This window comes from Bombina bombina, chromosome 3 (assembly GCF_027579735.1).
Source record: "Bombina bombina isolate aBomBom1 chromosome 3, aBomBom1.pri, whole genome shotgun sequence".
Taxonomy (NCBI): domain Eukaryota; kingdom Metazoa; phylum Chordata; class Amphibia; order Anura; family Bombinatoridae; genus Bombina; species Bombina bombina.
In genome coordinates this window covers 447869495-447890454 of record NC_069501.1, presented here as the reverse complement: position 1 = coordinate 447890454, position 20960 = coordinate 447869495, and the positions used below count along the sequence as shown (strand labels likewise).

General features: G+C 38.9%; 1 protein-coding gene across 4 annotated transcripts in view; it reads right to left on the bottom strand.

The window, feature by feature from the left end:
- LOC128653411 (membrane cofactor protein) overlaps positions 1-20960 on the bottom strand; it is a 226810-nt gene that overhangs the window by 148110 nt on the left and 57740 nt on the right. For all 4 annotated transcript variants that reach the window (XM_053706676.1, XM_053706678.1, XM_053706679.1 and 1 more), the window contains exon 5: positions 14005-14084. In XM_053706676.1, coding sequence (XP_053562651.1) covers positions 14005-14084 — 80 coding nt within the window. The remainder of the gene's footprint in view (positions 1-14004; positions 14085-20960) is intronic.

Here is a 20960-nt window from a genome sequence, read left to right as displayed (position 1 = left end):
CCTCCGGCTCTCACTGAGGCGCGAAAATTAGGCCCCGCCCATCTACTACGATGGGAGTTGAGCATACCAAGCCGCATGGAAAGTCATGCCTTATTTAAAATAAAACAACGCCATGTGGAACCCCCATACAATAAAAACGAAGCAGCCCTTATACAATGTCTGCCCGGTGAATGTCCAACACACAGTGTCTCACAAAAAAGTTACTGGAACAATGCCCAATTTTTAACATAATATGTGTAAACAAAGTATTGTTATTTTACACAAGGGACTAGTCCCATTCTGTCCGGACTACTGCATGCCCCACTAGTATGTACCTTCATGTCTGTCAATTCTGAACCGGGTCTTCTCAGAATGAAATTAGACTGCACATACCTCAAAGTTGCTTGCAGCAACAAACCGCTCCCCACACTGAAGATTTCACTGTATTCCTCAGACATCTTGTGGGAAGAAAACATTGATCTCAGTTACAACTGCTGAAATCATCAGACTCAAGGCAGAATTCTTCTTCCATGTTCTGCCTGAGGAAAAATAGTACACTCCGGTACCATTTGAAAACAAAAAATTCTTGCTTGAAGAAACTAAAAACTAATATTTTATCACCTCTTAAACTTTACCTACTTCCTATGAAACATAGGCAAAGAGAATGACTGGGGGGAGGAGTTAAGGGAGGAGCTATATAGCAGCTCTGCTGTGGTGCTCTTTGCCACTTCCTGTTAACAGGAGGATTATATCCCACAAGTAAGGATGAAAACCGTGGACTCGGTACATCTTGTAAAAGAAAAATATAATTTATGCTTACCTGATAAATTAATTTCTCTTGTAGTGTAGTCAGTCCACGGGTCATCCATTACTTATGGGATTATATCTCTTCCCTAACAGGAAGTGCAAGAGGATCACCCAAGCAGAGCTGCTATATAGCTCCTCCCCTCACACGTCATATCCAGTCATTCGACCGAAACCGTACGAGAAAGGAGAAACTATAGGGTGCAGTGGTGACTGGAGCTTAAATAAAATTTAGACCTGCCATAAAAAACAGGGCGGGACGTGGACTGACTACACTACAAGAGAAATGAATTTATCAGGTAAGCATAAATTATATTTTCTCTTGTTAAGTGTAGTCAGTCCACGGGTCATCCATTACTTATGGGATACCAATACCAAAGCTAAAAGTACACGGATGACGGGAGGGACAAGGCAGGATCTTTACACGGAAGGAACCACTGCCTGTAGAACCTTTCTCCCAAAAAACAGCCTCCGAAGAAGCAAAAGTGTCAAATTTGTAAAATTTTGAAAAAGTGTGAAGTGAAGACCAAGTTGCAGCCTTGCAAATCTGTTCAACAGAGGCCTCATTCTTAAAGGCCCAGGTGGAAGCCACAGCTCTAGTAGAATGAGCTGTAATCCTTTCAGGAGGCTGCTGTCCAGCAGTCTCATAGGCTAAACGTATTATGCTACGAAGCCAAAAAGAGAGAGAGGTAGCCGAAGCCCTTTGACCTCTCCTCTGTCCAGAGTAAACGACAAACAGGGAAGAAGTTTGACGAAAATCTTTAGTTGCCTGCAAATAAAACTTCAGGGCACGGACAACGTCCAGATTGTGCAAAAGTCGTTCCTTCTTTGAAGAAGGGTTAGGACACAATGATGGAACAACAATCTCTTGATTGATATTCCTGTTAGTGACTACCTTAGGTAAGAACCCAGGTTTAGTACGCAGAACTACCTTGTCTGAATGAAAAATCAGATAAGGGGAGTCACAATGTAAGGCAGATAACTCAGAGACTCTCCGAGCCGAGGAAATAGCCATTAAAAACAGAACTTTCCAAGATAACAGCTTGATATCGATGGAATGAAGGGGTTCAAACGGAACGCCTTGCAGAACGTTAAGAACTAAGTTTAAGCTCCACGGCGGAGCAACAGTCTTAAACACAGGCTTAATCCTAGCCAAAGCTTGACAAAAAGCCTGAACGTCTGGAACTTCTGCCAGACGTTTGTGCAGAAGAATAGACAGAGCCGAAATCTGTCCCTTTAACGAACTAGCAGATAAACCCTTTTCTAAACCCTCTTGTAGAAAAGACAATATCCTAGGAATCCTAACCTTACTCCATGAGTAACTCTTGGATTCGCACCAATATAAATATTTATGCCATATTTTATGGTAAATTTTCCTGGTAAGAGGTTTCCTAGCCTGTATTAAGGAATCAATAACTGACTCAGAGAATCCGCGCTTTGATAGAATCAAGCGCTCAATCTCCATGCAGTCAGCCTCAGAGAAATTAGATTTGGATGTTTGAAAGGACCCTGCATCAGAAGGTCCTGTCTCAGAGGCAGAGACCATGGTGGACAGGACGACATGTCCACTAGATCTGCATACCAGGTCCTGCGTGGCCACGCGGGCGCTATTAGAACCACCGATGCTCTCTCCTGTTTGATCCTGGCAATCAATCGAGGAAGCATCGGGAATGGTGGAAACACATAAGCCATGTTGAAGACCCAAGGTGCTGTCAGAGCATCTATCAGCACCGCTCCCGGGTCCCTGGACCTGGATCCGTAACAAGGAAGCTTGGCGTTCTGGCGAGACGCCATGAGATCCAGATCTGGTTTGCCCCAACGATGAATCAGTTGGGCAAAGACCTCCGGATGAAAAGTCTGGCGACTTAGAAAATCCGCCTCCCAGTTCTCCACGCCTGGGATGTGGATCGCTGACAGGTGGCAAGAGTGAGACTCTGCCCAGCGAATTATCTTTGAGACTTCCAACATCGCTAGGGAACTCCTGGTTCCTCCTTGATGATTGATGTAAGCCACAGTCGTGATGTTGTCCGACTGAAACCTGATGAACCTCAGAGTTGCTAACTGAGGCCAAGCCAGAAGAACATTGAAAATTGCTCTTAACTCCAGAATGTTTATTGGAAGGAGTCTCTCCTCCTGAGTCCATGATCCCTGAGCCTTCAGGGAATTCCAGACTGCGCCCCAACCTAGAAGGCTGGCGTCTGTTGTTACAATCGTCCAATCTGGCCTGCGTAAGGGCATCCCCTTGGACAGATGTGGCCGAGAAAGCCACCATAGAAGAGAATCTCTGGTCTCTTGATCCAGATTTAGCAGAGGGGACAAATCTGAGTAATCCCCATTCCACTGACTTAGCATGCACAATTGCAGCGGTCTGAGATGCAGGCGCGCAAATGGTACTATGTCCATTGCCGCTACCATTAAGCCGATTACCTCCATACACTGAGCCACTGACGGGTGTTGAATGGAATGAAGGACACGGCAAGCATTTAGAAGTTTTGATAACCTGGCCTCCGTCAGGTAAATTCTCATCTCTACAGAATCTATAAGAGTCCCTAGGAAGGGAACCCTTGTAAGTGGCAATAGAGAACTCTTTTCCACGTTCACCTTCCACCCATGCGACCTCAGAAATGCCAGAACTATCTCTGTATGAGACTTGGCAGTTTGAAAACTTGACGCTTGTATCAGAATGTCGTCTAGGTACGGAGCCACCGCTATGCCTCCCGGTCTTAGTACCGCCAGAAGTGAGCCCAGAACCTTTGTAAAGATTCTTGGAGCCGTAGCTAACCCGAAGGGAAGAGCTACAAACTGGTAATGCCTGTCTAGGAAGGCAAATCTTAGATACCGGTAATGATCCTTGTGAATCGGTATGTGAAGGTAGGCATCCTTTAAGTCCACTGTGGTCATGTACTGACCCTCTTGGATCATGGGTAGGATGGTTCGAATAGTTTCCATTTTGAACGATGGAACTCTTAGGAATTTGTTTAGGATCTTTAAGTCCAAGATTGGTCTGAAGGTTCCCTCTTTCTTGGGAACCACAAATAGATTTGAATAGAATCCTTGCCCGTGTTCCGACCGCGGAACTGGGTGGATCACCCCCATTAGTAAGAGGTCTTGTACACAGCGTAGAAACGCCTCTTTCTTTATTTGGTTTGCTGATAACCTTGAAAGATGAAATCTCCCTTGTGGAGGAGAAGCTTTGAAGTCCAGAAGATATCCCTGAGATATGATCTCCAATGCCCAGGGATCCTGGACATCTCTTGCCCAAGCCTGGGCAAAGAGAGAAAGTCTGCCCCCCACTATATCCGTTTCCGGATAGGGGGCCCTCACTTCATGCTGTCTTAGGGGCAGCAGCAGGTTTTCTGGCCTGCTTGCCCTTGTTCCAGGACTGGTTAGCCTTCCAGCCCTGTCTGTAGCGAGCAACAGCTCCTTCCTGTCTTGGAGCGGAGGAAGTTGATGCTGCTCCTGCCTTGAGGTTACGAAAGGCACGAAAATTAGACTGTTTAGCCTTTGATTTGGCCCTCTCTTGAGGCAGAGCATGGCCCTTACCTCCAGTAATGTCAGCGATAATTTCTTTCAAGCCGGGCCCGAATAAGGTCTGCCCTTTGAAAGGAATATTAAGCAATTTAGATTTAGAAGTCACATCAGCTGACCAGGATTTAAGCCATAGCGCTCTGCGCGCTTGGATGGCGAATCCGGAGTTCTTAGCCGTAAGTTTGGTTAAATGTACGACGGCATCAGAAACAAATGAGTTAGCTAGCTTAAGGGCTTTAAGCTTGTTCATAATTTCATCCAATGGAGCTGTGCGAATGGTCTCTTCCAGAGACTCAAACCAGAATGCCGCCGCAGCAGTGACCGGCGCAATGCATGCAAGGGGTTGTAAGATAAAACCTTGTTGAACAAACATTTTCTTAAGGTAACCCTCTAACTTTTTATCCATTGGATCTGAAAAAGCACAGCTATCCTCCACCGGGATAGTGGTGCGCTTAGCCAAAGTAGAAACTGCTCCCTCCACCTTAGGGACCGTCTGCCATAAGTCCCGTGTGCTGGCGTCTATTGGAAACATTTTTCTAAATATAGGAGGGGGTGAAAAGGGCACACCGGGTCTATCCCACTCCTTGTTAACAATTTCTGTAAGCCTTTTAGGTATAGGAAAAACGTCAGTACACACCGGTACCGCAAAATATTTATCCAGCCTACATACTTTCTCTAGAATTGCAACCGTGTTACAATCATTCAGAGCCGCTAATACCTCCCCTAGCAATACGCGGAGGTTCTCAAGCTTAAATTTAAAATTAGAAATCTCTGAATCCAGTCTGCCTGGATCAGATCCGTCACCCACAGAATGAAGCTCTCCGTCCTCATGTTCTGCAAACTGTGACGCAGTGTCAGACATGGCTCTATCATTATCAGCGCGCTCTGTTCTTACCCCAGAGTGATCGCGCTTACCTCTTAATTCTGGCAATTTAGATAGTACTTCTGTCATAACAGTAGCCATGTCTTGCAAAGTGATTTGTATGGGCCGCCCTGATGTACTTGGCGCCACAATATCACGCACCTCCTGAGCGGGAGGCGAAGGTACTGACACGTGAGGAGAGTTAGTCGGCATAACTTCCCCCTCGTTGTCTGGTGATAATTTCTTTACATGCAAAGTTTGACTTTTATTTAAAGTAACATCAATACATTGAGTGCACAAATTTCTGTTGGGCTCCACATTGGCCTTTAAACATAGTGAACAGACAGATTCATCTGTATCAGACATGTTTAAACAGACTAGCAATGAGATTAGCAAGCTTGGAAAATACTTTCAATAAATTTACAAGCAATATAAAAAATGCTACTGCGCCTTTAAGAAGCACAAAAAAAGCTGTCACAGTTGAAATAACAATGAACCAAATTAGTTATAGCAACCAAATTTTTACAGTAAGTGTATAAAGTTAGCAGAGGATTGCACCCACCAGCAAAGGATGATTAACCCCTTGATACCCAAAAACGGATAACAATGTAATAAATAACGTTTTTATCACAGTCAAACACACTGTCACAGGTCTGCTGTGACTGATTACCTCCCTCAAAACTAGCTTTGAAGACCCCTGAGCTCTGTAGAGACGTCCTGGATCATGGAGGATGAAAGAGGAAGACTGTGACTGAATTTTTACTGCGCAAAAAAGCGCTAAAATAGGCCCCTCCCACTCATATTACAACAGTGGGAAAGCTCAGTAAACTGTTTCTATGCAGAAAAAAACGACAGCCATGTGGTAAAAATCATGCCCAATAAGTTTTATCACCAAGTACCTCACAAAAAACGATTAACATGCCAGTAAACGTTTTACAAATGTATTTTAAAGTTATGAAGTGTTATTAATAAGCCTGCTGCCAGTCGCTATTACTGCAGTGAAGGCTCAGATATTACTTCAGTATTAACAGTATTTTCTGAGTAAATTCCATTCCCTAGAAAAATACTTCAGTGTATACACACATACTTATCAGCCTGATACCAGTCGCTACCACTGCATTTAAGGCTGCACTTACATTACATCGGTATTAGCAGTATTTTCTCAGTCAATTCCATTCCTTAGAAAATAATTTACTGCACATACCTCCTTGCAGGGGGGCCCTGCATGCTATTCCCCTGTTCTGAAGTTACCTCACTCCTCAGAATGTACGAGAACAGCCAGTGGATCTTAGTTACGTCCGCTAAGATCATAGAAAACGCAGGCAGATTCTTCTTCTAATGCTGCCTGAGAACAAACAACACACTCCGGTGCCGTTTAAAATAACAAACTTTTGATTTAAGAAATAAAACTAAGTTTAAAACACCACAGTCCTCTCACACGACCTGTCTTTAGTTAGGTGCAAGAGAATGACTGGATATGACGTGTGAGGGGAGGAGCTATATAGCAGCTCTGCTTGGGTGATCCTCTTGCACTTCCTGTTAGGGAAGAGATATAATCCCATAAGTAATGGATGACCCGTGGACTGACTACACTTAACAAGAGAAATAATTACTTGACTTGAAATTACAGAGCACCTCTATCCTTGCCCTCTCCTTGATGAGGCAAAGATGGGAGGGAAAGGGAAGTAGGATGGATACTTAAAGCTAGGGTGTAGGGTGTCTTTGCCTCTTCCTCACGTCCAGCTGAGTAAGGTCTCATGGACTCTCACTACCATTAGAAAGAAATATATATTTTTATTTACATTTTTTGTTGCAGTTATATTCTTAATCTGCTGAAAGAAACAAAAAAAATTATATATATATATTTTTTTTTTGGGGTGAAGGCAAGCAGGGATACTTGCCTAGATGTGCTAATTGCCTATGCAATAATTTCTATTGATTTACTTTTGCAATATGGAGGATTTTAATCTCATGCTTTTATCTCCACCATAATTTTAATGAATCTTGATTTTGCCCTGGAATGAGCTTTACCTAGCAGCAATCAAAAATATATCTACTGCTGATGAGTTCTAATAAAAATGAAATGACTGTCCAGTAGTGATTTTTGCTGCACTTACCCCATTAGGGGAATTGCTGTGTGTTAACACAGTATTTGAAGCAAAAAGTTGAAATGTTGCATATCTAATTTGCATTTCTTTCCCAGAATCCTCTGCCTCATTGGTAACAATGTATATGGAGTTTTTTTGGGTAAAGGCAAGCGGGGATACTTGTCTAGATGTGCCAATTGCCTATGCAATAATTTCTATAGAAATATATATATATATATATATATATATATATATATATATATATATATATATATATATATATATATATATATATATATTAGTAAACAAGAGAACAAATCAATTATGCTTCAACGCACAAATATACAAACTTTTAAGAGTGTATAATGCAGACAAAGTCCAAAATGTACTTATACAATAAGATTACTGGTAAATGGTTTTCTTCTTACCAGAAATTACCCCAATCATATGAGGTAATGTATGCTCTCAGGAAAAACCAATACCGGTCCAGCCCTTGGTCTGTAGTTATCCTCCGTAGCACCTTTTGAATAGGGAATTTTTTGATGAGCCTCTTAATCTGTATATCTCTGTATTCTTTTTCAAGCCACTTTTCTGGTAGAAACTTCCAGCTTTCTCTGTGATGTGTAGTCTTGGTGTCTGACTTCTGTGAGTTCACGTATCCTTTAGCTGCATGGGATCTAGCTGTTACTCGAGGATAAGAATTATGCTATGTGCCTTTTCCTTGTCTCTTTCTCTATATCCTGCCGAGAATTTGTGACCAGAGAATATCTATTAGAAATACCATACTCCGGGGAGACACCAAGGCCTCTAGTTATCAACGTGTCTACTTACCTGCCATCGCCGGCCCCAATACGCCCGCCTAAGCTCGCCTACCATCGCCGCCGCGGACCTGAATACGCTCGCCAAAGTTATCAATAAAGCTGTCCAAAAGCCGCGCACCAAGTACGGGGCGATGAGCAGCGGACTGTGATAGTTATCACTCATCCGATCTCGCTGCTCTTCGGCTTTTTCCCAGCTTTATTGAGAAGCTGTCACTAAGCACCCACACTAAACTACACTGTTCTACCCCCTATACCGGCGCCCCCGGAGCCCCCCCGCAACTAAATAAAGTTATTAACCCCTAAACCGCCGCTCCTAGACCCCGCTGCAACTATAATAAATGTATTAACCCCTAAACCGCTGCTCCCGGACCCCGCCGCAACTATAATAAATGTATTAACCCCTAAACCGCCGCTCCCGGAGCCCACCGCCACCTACATTATACCTAGTAACCCCTATCCTGCCCCCCCTATACCGCCGCCACCTATAATAAATGTATTAACCCCTATCATGCCCCCCCCTACACCGCCGCCACTATAATAAAATTATTAACCCCTAAACCTAAGTCTAAGCCTAACACCCCCCTAACTTAAATATTAATTAAATACATCTAAATATTATAACTCTTATTAACTAAATTAATCCTATTTAAAACTAAATACTTACCTTTAAAATAAACCCTAATATAGCTACAATATAAATAATAATTATATTGTAGCTATTTTAGGATTTATATTTATTTTACAGGCAAATGTCAATTTATTTTAACTAGGTACAATAGCTATTAAATAGTTATTAACTATTTAATAGCTACCTAGTTAAAATAAAGAGACATTTACCTGTAAAATAAAAACTAACCGAAGTTACAATTACACCTAACACTACACTATCATTAAATAAATTATTCCTATTTAAAACTAAATACTTACCTGTAAAATAAAACCTAAGATAGCTACAATGTAATTAATAATTACATTGTAGCTATTTTAGGATTTATATTTATTTTACAGGTAACTTTGTATTTATTTTAGCTAGTTAGAATAGTTATTAAATAGTTATTAACTATTTAATAACTACCTAGCTAAAAGAAATACAAAACCTAACACTACACTATCATTAAATTAATTAAATTACCTACAAATAACTACAATTAAATAAACTAACTAAAGTACAAAAAATAAAAAAATAAAAAGTTAAACATTTCAAAAATATTACAACAATTTTAAGCTAATTACACCTAATCTAAGCCCCCTAATAAAATAACAAAGCACCCCAAAATAAAAAAAATGCCCTACCCTATTCTACATTAAAAAGTTAACAGCTCTATTACCTTACCAGCCCTTAAAAGGGCCTTTTGCGGGGCATGCCCCAAAGAAATCAGCTCTTTTGCCTGTAAAATAAAAATACAACCCCCCCCAACATTAAAACCCACCACCCACATACCCCTACTCTAAACCAAACCCCCCTTAAATAAACCTAACACTACCCCCCTGAAGATCATCCTACCTTTATGGAACAGAAGAGGACATCCGCAGCAGCCGAAGTCATCATCCAAGGGGCGCTGAAGAAGTCTTCCATCCAATTGAAGTCATCATCCAGGCGGCGTCTTCAATCTTCATCCATCCGGAGCGGAGCGGAGCCATCTTCAGACGAGCCGACGCTGAGCCATCTTCTTCCACCGACGACTTCCCGACGAATGACGGTTCCTTTAAGTGACGTCATCCAAGATGGCGTCCCTCGAATTCCGATTGGCTGATAGGATTCTATCAGCCAATCGGAATTAAGGTAGGAAAAATCTGATTGGCTGATTTAATCAGCCAATCAGATTGAAGTTCAATCCGATTGGCTGATCCAATCAGATTGAGCTCGCATTCTATTGGCTGATCGGAACAGCCAATAGAATGCGAGCTCAATCTGATTGGCTGATTAAATCAGCCAGATTTTTCCTACATTAATTCCGATTGGCTGATAGAATCCTAGGGGTTAACATATTTATTATAGTTGCGGCGGGGTCCGGGAGCGGCGGTTTAGGGGGGAATAAATGAATTTAGTTGCGGTGGTGTAGGTGCAGACATCTCCCATAGGAATCAATGGGATGTCGGACAGCAGCGAACATGAACTTTCGCTATGGTCAGACTCCCATTGATTCCTATGGGATCCGCCACCTCCAGGGCGGCGGATTGAAAACTAGGTACGCTGGGCCGGAAAAGTGCCGAGCGTACCTGCTAGTTTTTTGATAACTAGCAAAAGTAGTCAGATTGTGCCGAACTTGTGTTCGGAACATCTGGAGTGACGTAAGAATCGATCTGTGTTGGACTGAGTCCGGCGGATCGAAGCTTACGTCACAAAATTCTACTTTGCCGGGCAGCAGGGCTTGATAACTTAGTCGAATCAGCCTCGCCACAAATACGCTGCGGAATTCCAGCGTATTTGAGGTTGACGGCTTGATAACTAGAGGCCCAAGACTACACATCACAGAGAAAGCTGGAAGTTTCTACCAGAAAAGTGGCTTGAAAAAGAATACAGTGATATACAGATTAAGAGGCTCATCAAAAAATTCCCTATTTAAATGTGCTACGGAGGATAACAACTACAGACCAAGGGCTGGACCTGTATTGGTTTTTCCTGAGAGCATAAATTACCTCATATGATTGGGGTAATTTCTGGTAAGAAGAAAACCATCTACCAGTAATCTTATTGTATAAGTACATTTTGGACTTTGTCTGCATTATACACTCTTAAAAGTTTCTTGAACATTTATATGGAATATTAATACTTGGTAATCCAATAACCAAATTGTATATTTGTGCGCTGAAGCATAATTGATTTGTTCTCTTGTTTACTAATATTCCCAACAGTGTTAAGGGTACACTGAATCTTTTTTCATGCTGCACGATATATCCATATAATACATTTTTCGAATATACACATTACGATAATTTCCTTTCCCCCTTTTAGATACGGGTATAGACCGACAGTTTATCGCTGGTAATATATATTTATTTCTAATATATGTGCAGGTAACTCACTGAACTATGACTAAAAAAAAAAAAAAAAAAAAAAAAAAAAAAAAAAAAAGCTCAAAATTGGATTAGAACACAGGTGTGAAAAAGGCTTAGCAGCAAAAAGTGCAAATAAAATGCTGTACTATGTTAGAGCATATTATTGTACTGTTGTTTGCATATAACTAATATGTCTAACCCCTGCAAATTACTACTGGGAGCTAGCTGAACACATCTGGTGACCCAGTGACAAGAGGAATATATGTGTGTAAACACCAATGTCAAATTAGCTACTAGTAGTGCTAATGGTGCGGCGATTAAATAGTATTTGTGTAATACATGTGGTTAACATTTTGCAATTTAAAGGGATACTGAACCCACATTTTTTCTTTCGTGATTCAGATAGAGCATGCAATTTTAAGCAACTTTCTAATTTACTCCTATTATCAATTTTTCTTTGTTTTCTTACTATCTTTATTTGAAAAAGAAAGTTCAGGACCCTGGACAGCACTTGTTTATTGGTGGATAAATTTATCCACCAATCAGCAAGAACAACCCAGGTTGTTCACCAAAAATGGACCGGCATCTAGACTTACATTCTTGCTTTTCAAATAAAGATACCAAGAGAATGAAGAACATTTGCCAATAGGAGTAAATTAGAAAGTTGCTTAAAATTGCATGCTCTATCTGAATCACAAAAGAAAAATTTTGGGTTCAGTGTCCCTTTAAGTTGTTAAAATTGAGTGAACTTTCCTGTGTTTTTGTCCTGTTATTAGCTTATAATATTACAGTATTGTTTCTTAACCACATGACTCACTATGTTTTGCTCTATTTCCTAACCAGCTGAAGTACAGACCCAGCTGCTTAGCTGCCAAACATTACTGGCTGTACACCATAACTCAATACAGGACATACACAGCATAAAAGGAAACCGCTTTTTCTTACATAAATAGTATAAGGACCCAAACATGCAACTGCCTTCCGACTCTCTATAGATTATTATTCCTGCACAGGGTTAACTTTCCATGACAAGTTGCCTTATTTTTGCTAAAGCAAGACAGAAAACTGCTGCCTTCTATGGCGTATGCCAGTGATGGCTAACCTATGGCACACTCAAGAGGCCAGTCTGTTGGCACGTGAGCCATAACTCTGCAAACATTGCTTACTGTTGTTAAGGGACTTGTATGGCCTGTAAAGCGTGGCAGGAACGCACACAAACTACGAAGGTGGAGCATCACAGTAGTAACTCTGCCCGTCAAACAGTGACAGCCCTGGTGGAGGGAAAAAGCAAGACAGCAGCAGAGGCCGAGGAAGTAAGATTCTGGGCAGGGCAGACGGGCAGGATAATTCAGCCCATGCGAGGCAGCTGGTATTTCATTTCAATTCACTTGGTTTGTGTATTAGTTTCTTGTTTGCTAGTGTGTGTCTCTGATGATGTCATTGGAAGCAGTTCTCTGTAATGTAATGTAATGTAGCCCCACTGCACTGTGAAGTAATGTTCCAGCGTGTAGGATCCTGCTATGCCAGTAGTCTCATTTAGGACTGTGGTATGTGGTTTTGACCATTTGACATGCATATCCAGACTGAGGCACTATTATTTGCTACTTTTGAATGGGATCACAATGTACACCTCTGAGGGTCGCCTTGTACTTTTAATAGTATGCTACTATGTTTTTCTTGTACATGTGCTGGTGTGGATATCAATACTCTATCTTTAAAAAAAATGACAGATATTATCTCATTGCTTTTTGTGAAAGACTATGTTTAATTACTTTTCCCTCGCTTGTTGCCAGTGGTTGCTTATTACACAAACACAAAGTCCTCAGAGGTCATCTGAAGATAAAATGAGAATGTTTTTAGGTATTAAAATTATTTTTTACCATTTAAGATGGCTGCTTAAGTGTTTGCACATGATTGGCAGCTGGGAAGATAGAGATTATGCAGAAATCACACTGTGAGTACTGGTGCTCCTGTTAAACTACCCTGGAAACACCGCTATCTCTCATTCTCTCTTTTTCTGTCTCTTACTCTCTATCTCTCCTCTCTATTTCTCTCTCTTTTTCACTCTCACTCTATTTTCCTTCTCTTTCTCTTCTCTTAATCTCTCTTTCACTCTCTCTATTTTACTCTCACTCTTTCCCTTCTCTTTCTCTCCTTTCTCTTTCTTTTACTCTCACTCTCTTTTTTCATTTTCTCTCTCTCTTTCACTCTCACTCTTTTCCTTCTCTTTCAATCACACTCTCTCTTTTACTCTCTCACGCTCTCTCTCTTTCACTCTCACTCTCTATTTTCATTCTCTCTCTCTTTTCATTCTCTGTCTCTTTTTCTCTCTTTTTATTTATCTGTTTCTCTCTCTCTCTCTCTCTCTCTCTCTCTCTGTTTGTATCATTGAAACCTCTTATTGTATTTTTATTTTGAGACAATAGCAGTTAATTATTAGCTCAGACAGTTGTATCAAGTGTTTTTTTTTTTTTTTAATGAAAAACACTTGGTATTCTGGTTTATTTGCAGTGTTGGCACTTTGAGATATATAAGTTGCTTTCAAGTTGCAGTTTGGGCACTCAGGCTTAAAAAGGTTCGCCATCACTGCCATATGCAATACTGTGCACAGCTTGTACTATTACAACCAGTGATATCTGGCTGCCGAGTACGTAGCTCTGCACAACTACTCGATAGGGAGTGTAGGAAAATAGCTGTGTGGGGAAGGAACACTACAGTAGTATAACAATTCATAAAAGAACATGACAACGCAGGAAGTTCACTAAAATTGTAATACATTTATATAGCAAAATACTATTTAAAGTAAAAATAAAATATTTAAATATCTGATGGAGAGATACATGCCTCTGTAAGCCTGACAAATTCTAAATTAAATGTCATTTAAAAAGGGGAAAAACAACCACAACATGATATTATAAGTTACCTGCACATACTGGATCTGCATTACTCCATGTTCCGTCTGCTTTACATTCTCTAAAAGGTCTGTTTGATTCCATTCTGTACCTAAAAAACATAACAAATAACATTTGTTTGCGCTACTAAGAATCATACTGACTGCATTTAATCTCTACTCATAGCTTGTTAATTATTGTTACATCACCATTTTACCAATACCGGGTGTATTCAAAACAGAAAACATGTATTTGAATTCAACACAATATTAAAAAGACTTATTGATGATAATACATAGTAATACAAACAGAAATTAACTTGATTGTAATGTGCTTTTACAATCTTTTGTTACCTATCCCTAAAATCAAATTTTTTTAATTAAATCTAACTGGTCTATATTCCACAATAATATTGCCCATAAGAGATTGCTAAGCTTTAAATATAAATTATAGCACTGCGGAATCTGTTGGCGCTTTACTATTAAGCGATAATAATAATTATCAATCAATATGGACAGTTTTCACCATCACAGATGGTTGAACAATATCCCAAAGGGGCAGATACATGGAATAAGAAGAAATTGCACAGATAGCAATGTATTCATATCCAAAGCAAAGAAATCCAAACAAAAAATATTCAGAAACATTAGGGTATTCTAAAGAGAGAGACCCAACAATAATAGACATTTTAAAAGAAAGACCAAATCTATGGTTTAAAAAAAAGCACTGAATTTAAATAATCTATTAACTGAAATCTATATTAAAGAGAAGATTGACGAAGGAAAAAATTGGTTGAGTAATAAGACCTTAAATACATTTATTCCACATGGTTTAAACACAGATTTTGAGCTAGAACATTTCCTAAAAAAATAATTACTATACTAGTTTTTAGTTGGGATCTTATTTTAAAAGTAGAATTTTACCTTTTTAAATATAGTAATATTAAATAAATAGATGCAAGAATAATTTTAAAAAAGGTTGGCAAATATTTATGTAAATGTATTCACAATCAATATTTTTAAGGTTTGTTTCTTTTATCCAGACTTAAGAGGAGATATATACACATACACACACCAGAATGGACAAAGCTATTTTTTTATTTTTTTTTATTTTATTTTTATTGAGGTTTAGCAAGAAACGAGAAACATACAAAGATAGGCTTGTACTGACAAGGAGTAGGCGTAAAACCATACAATAAACACTGTCAAATGTATAACAAAAAAGAATACCAAGAATAATAGCTGAACAAAGGGAACATAACAGTGTATAATAGCAACCAGGCTTCTGAAACCTCCATTTTTTTTAAATATAGTAGTTTAGGTAATTGGTTAGTTAGAGGGTCACTTATGGACCTCTCAAGTGCAAGGAGTTGTCAAGACATATGGTAACCAAATTAGTAAGCACATATGGGTTTTAGGAAAGCCAATAACAATCAGCGGGTAAGCACGCTTTAAAAGTAGGTTATTGGGCCTAAATATATAGCTAGGGGATAGGGGAAGATCAATAGTTAATCTTTAATCAAAATGAAATCTAACTATAGTATAAAGAGGGGGGTAGTTAGCTAGGTGTAGTGGGACATACACTCAGATAAGTGCAGTTTGTATGTAAAGTGAAATAGACTCTGAGGGAAAGGACTCTTGTTTTATATAATGGGGAGGGGATCACCCAGAGCAAGAGCCACAGGTAATATGTGAATTGTCATCCAAATAATGTGAGTATAAAGAGCTGGATAGCCAAATATGCTGCCAAGCTAAATCATTAGTAAAGACATATTAGAATAAAAACTTTTACAACAAGTCCTGACTCCGACACTGCCCTATCAGTGAAAACTAGGGGTCGGACAAGCAAGACAATAGTTTAGCCCAATGTATATGTTCTATTGTCCCTACTCCATGGAATTACACACTACAGTAAATAATAGTTTAAATACGTGCAAATAGACCCACTCTCTCAGAAAAATATATCCAGGTCCGAATGTGAAATTCTGAGGCTTATTAGTACTATTTGTAATGGGGGCCAATGAGCTCTATCTAAATGCAGAGTCTCAGGGCAAGGGGAAAACTAGGTTGGAGCCTATATTGCATATTTGTAGGTAGGTATATCAAATGTACGACAAACAGGGTACTGTAGTACTGTAGCAGGTGAAATATATCCATGGGTCTAATCTAAGATATGCAGATTAGTGTGAGGGATATCAACCTTCTATGTTAACAATACAGTGTCAGTAGGAAATATATAGTAGTTATATATACAAGAAATATTTTGAAGCACTCAATGGGTAAACACACAAACGTTATACAGTTGATAACAATTTACTAAGATATCTGGTTCTAAAGTTCTCAGAAGTGTGTAAGTTTGTTATGCTAGGCGTTGTATCAATCTTAGGTAGGAACAGGGAATAAGGCAGTCAACATATAAAAGTAGGAAAGGTTGGAGTTTAGGAGTGCTGGCGCAACTAAATGCTTGAACCCTTATATTTTATGATAGTAATAAGCGAATGCTTGAACCCTTATATTTTATGATAGTAATAAGCGAAGGATGTTAGTAAGGAAGGGTGTAATTTGAGATATTACACTAGACCTAATTATTTGGAATATATATTTTTTATTATTTGATCAAAAAGTAATAAGGATTTTTTACAAATAGTTAAAAAATAAATTGATATAAATAAACATATATGTACTAATATCACAACCTATATATGTGATCTAGATCAGTATTAAATACACTAGTATGTAGTTTTTGTAATTTTTTGTAATGGTTTTGACTCTTAATGAGTATGTTAAATATGGTTTAAAATATGAGCTTCACAGTATAAAAGACTCATCTAAGTATTGTACCTAGTACATTGAAAACTTAGTGCAATAGCCTAAAAAAGTTGAATATACAATTAATAGGTTTAACAGTTCTTAGCACATTTGATTCACAGTGTTGCTACGTGTGTAATAATAGATTGTATTGAGTCTAATGAAAAGATGCAATTACAGGTGTTAGTAAAAACACGATTGCAGAGATAACAGTCTTAAAACATGTATTTTCTTACTAAAACTTTCTTACTAATAGTCGGCCGACAAATTTATATGTATACAATAGTAGTATCGGAGTTTGGTTGAAAAAACCACCGGTGGATTTAAAAATATAAAAAGGTATCAATAAAAATAATATGTTTTGTTTTAGGATAGTCTTTAGATAGTTTGTATCGGTTTGTACAAATTCTTGATAGGATGTGCTCCTTTTGTTTATGTTAGCAAAAGTCTTTCAGCGCTTGCCAAGGGAGCGGGTGGATTCAAACCTGGGCTTATAGCAGGTAGTGCCTATAGCCGCAGTGAGGTCAGTTCTTTTAGATGTGTAAAAGTATAGGAAAGATCACAGTAGTTCGCTACGCGTTTCGGCCATTACACTGGCCTTTTTCAAGCTGTACTACTGTGTGTTGGCTTGGCGGTCTTTTTATTTCAAAATGTCCCTTCAATTAAACAATTATCAAGCAATCTTACAATTAGTATTAAACGAAAAAAACAAAGACTTGACATATTTTCTTTGCTATTTGTTTGGATTTTTCATGTATAAACACATAATTATTCTTTCATAGACAAAGAATATTTATGTGTTTATACATGAAAAATCTAAAAGAACTGACCTCACTGCGGCTATAGGCACTACCTGCTATAAGCCCAGGTTTGAATCCACCCGCTCCCTTGGCAAGCGCTGAAAAAGAATAAAAGACCAAGGTATTTTCAAAACACATTTGGTGTTTTGTCCAACATCACCTGTCTAATAACTGACCGCCACAAGGATTACACCAACTAGAGAGGAACACGAAGCTGCACGCAGCTAGCGGAGACTCCACATCCTGCAAAGAAGGACCAGCAGAGCGGAACTACCTGAACCGGGCTCCAGAATCGGCTAAGAGTACAGTAAGTTATACCGCTCCTTACTGCATAATCTCCTTAGACCGTAGAGCTTTTGGCAAACAGCCCATTATTACACGGACCTCACTCTGACACTATTAACAGAGATAAGAAGCTGCATCAAAGACTTTTGCTAACATAAACAAAAGAAGCACATCCTATCAAGAATTTGTACAAACCGATACAAACTATCTAAAGACTATCCTAAAACAAAACATATTATTTTTATTGATACCTTTTATATTTTTTATATTTTTAAATTCACCGGTGGTTTTTTCAACCAAACTCCGATACTACTATTGTATACATATAAATTTGTCGGCCGACTATTAGTAAGAAAGTTTTAGTAAGAAAATACATGTTTTAAGACTTATCTCTGCAATCGTGTTTTTACTAACACCTGTAATTGCATCTTTTCATTAGACTCAATACAATCTATTATTACACACGAAGCAACACTGTGAATCAAATGTGCTAAGAACTGTTAAACCTATTAATTGTATATTCGACTTTTTTAGGCTATTGCACTAAGTTTTCAATGTACTAGGTACAATACTTAGATGAGTCTTATACTGTGAAGCTCATATTTTAAACCATATTTAACATACTCATTAAGAGTCAAAACCATTACAAAAAATTACAAAAACTACATACTAGTGTATTTAATACTGATCTAGATCACATATATAGGTTGTGATATTAGTACATATATGTTTATTTATATCAATTTATTTTTTAACTATTTGTAAAAAATCCTTATTACTTTTTGATCAAATAATAAAAAATATATATTCCAAATAATTAGGTCTAGTGTAATATCTCAAATTACACCCTTCCTTACTAACATCCTTCGCTTATTACTATCATAAAATATAAGGGTTCAAGCATTCGCTTATTACTATCATAAAATATAAGGGTTCAAGCATTTAGTTGCGCCAGCACTCCTAAACTCCAACCTTTCCTGCATACCTAATTAAGATATTTTTGGGGAAAATATCCTAGGAGCAAAGGCTTACCCTACAAGGTAGCGCAAAAAAGTTTTATATTTCATCTACCAACATATAAAAGTTCAAAGTCAAATAGTACTCAGAGATATTAAACTCACTTTATACGTGCAGGAGTTGGCCAATGAGTTATAGACTAATGTTTATGATCTCCCGTGTTTAGATTAAGAGTGGCAATAGAACTACTCAGTTGCTTCCAGATCATGGTTATGCCATAAGTGAGTGAGCAACAGGAGAAGTATTATGCTATAATTCCTTTAAAGCTGATGAGGATATTGTTTGCTTCAAAAGACTCTCCCCACTAGGGTCTAAGTATACCTGTGCCCACTCCTGAAAGCAATCTTTAAAAGAATACCTTATGCCAGATACTTCTGAGTTCTCAGCCTGACAAATAACTGGAGTAATATACCTCTTCCGGGAATATAGAGACAAATTTTAATGTTAATTATAAACCAATTATATGACCCATCTAGCCTATGACACCTCCATTAAGTAATCTCTGAGAAAGGGGCTAGCTATCTAGTTAGCTTCTCATATAGTAATTTTGACCCTACAACAATTATATATATAGTACAGTAAGTTGTATCTACTCCAGACTCTATACTAAGCATAATAACATTAATATGAAAATAGGTAAGGCTTCCCACTAATTACAAAGTTTAACAATTACTTTTGATGAACAAGTGTAGGTAAAACATATTGTACCCAACCATATTTATGTTTTAGAAAAGGACAAAATGCCTGTTAAATTGCAACTGACCATAAGAAGTCCTGAGAGATTCAATCTCCATTTTAGCAGGGTGAGTGCGTTTTAGAAGAACATTAAAGTTATAACAGATTAGGTTTGAGAGTCTACATAGTCTGAGGAGGATCAGTTCCAGGCTGCAATAATAATCCTATGTACAAAGTTTCATCCAATTCCACTACGGAGGCCTATAATGGAAGACAGGTTAGAAGGGAGCATTAGCACAAGCTCTCTTGTATCCAGCTGGTCCTCTTGGCGTAATGATAACTGGGAAATATAGGATAACAGCGACACTGCCATACCTGTTAGTAAGAGTCCTGCAGAAAAGTCTAGGTCCCCAGATATGATAGGATCACAGGACAGTCGCACTTTACTTGAAAATTCCATCCCAGCCTCTGCCCATGTGAATGAATGCTTCCTCGGCGTGTCACTAACGGATGCAGCGAACAACTCAGCTCTACACAGATGCAGAGCACTGGACTTCGGAGGATCTGCGTCAGATAACTCATGTGAGACATCCGTTGTGGGCATAATTATACTGGATGGAGGTTGCAAATCACCAAGTCGCCTGTCGTGTTCCGGCACGGCCGCCATTTGTAATTCTTTAGGCGGCAGAATAGGAGAGTTAACTTTCAGTGTGTGTATCAGTTGCGCATGGTTATTGTCCATTTGCAGGGCTAAGGCACTTAAAAGTACTTGAATTTCGTTGTGTAGAGTGTCATCCATGTTGGTTAACAATTATACCCCCTCTTATTACTGTTATAGCGGTTCTGCTTCACCCAGCAGACGGGGGGGGGGGGAATATGTTGCTAGAAGAGGGCCTTCACTGGGTATGTGCAAACGTCCAATAAAGCAGTTGCGTAGCTGTAGTTCTCCCGAAATCAGAATAGATCCGTTCAGCTTTGTTACATATCTCCAGTTTCACAATAAGAGATCATTGATTATTGACTGGAAAGTATATAATTAGTATATGGACAGTATAAGGCCTAGAGCTTCTGAGAGATGCGTCTGGTCTCGGCAGCAGTTAGGACCCGCCCCCCGGACAAAGCTATTTTAATGAAAAGAAGTGTACTAGCTAGAAGGTTAAGGTCTCTGTAATGTGTCTAAAGATTTTACACCACCTTCACACATAATATACTTAAAACCACTTATCTATAGTATTCAAAGCCAAAAAAGAAAAGTTTGCAAGGGTTTTCACATGATTTTTGTGTAATAAACAGTGTTCCCTCTAAGGCCAGTTTTGTGAGCGGCCCAGCAGTGAAACAGTTAATTAGAGCAACTAGCAAACACTACACAATGCAGACTGCAAAGTGTGGTTCCCTTAACTGTTT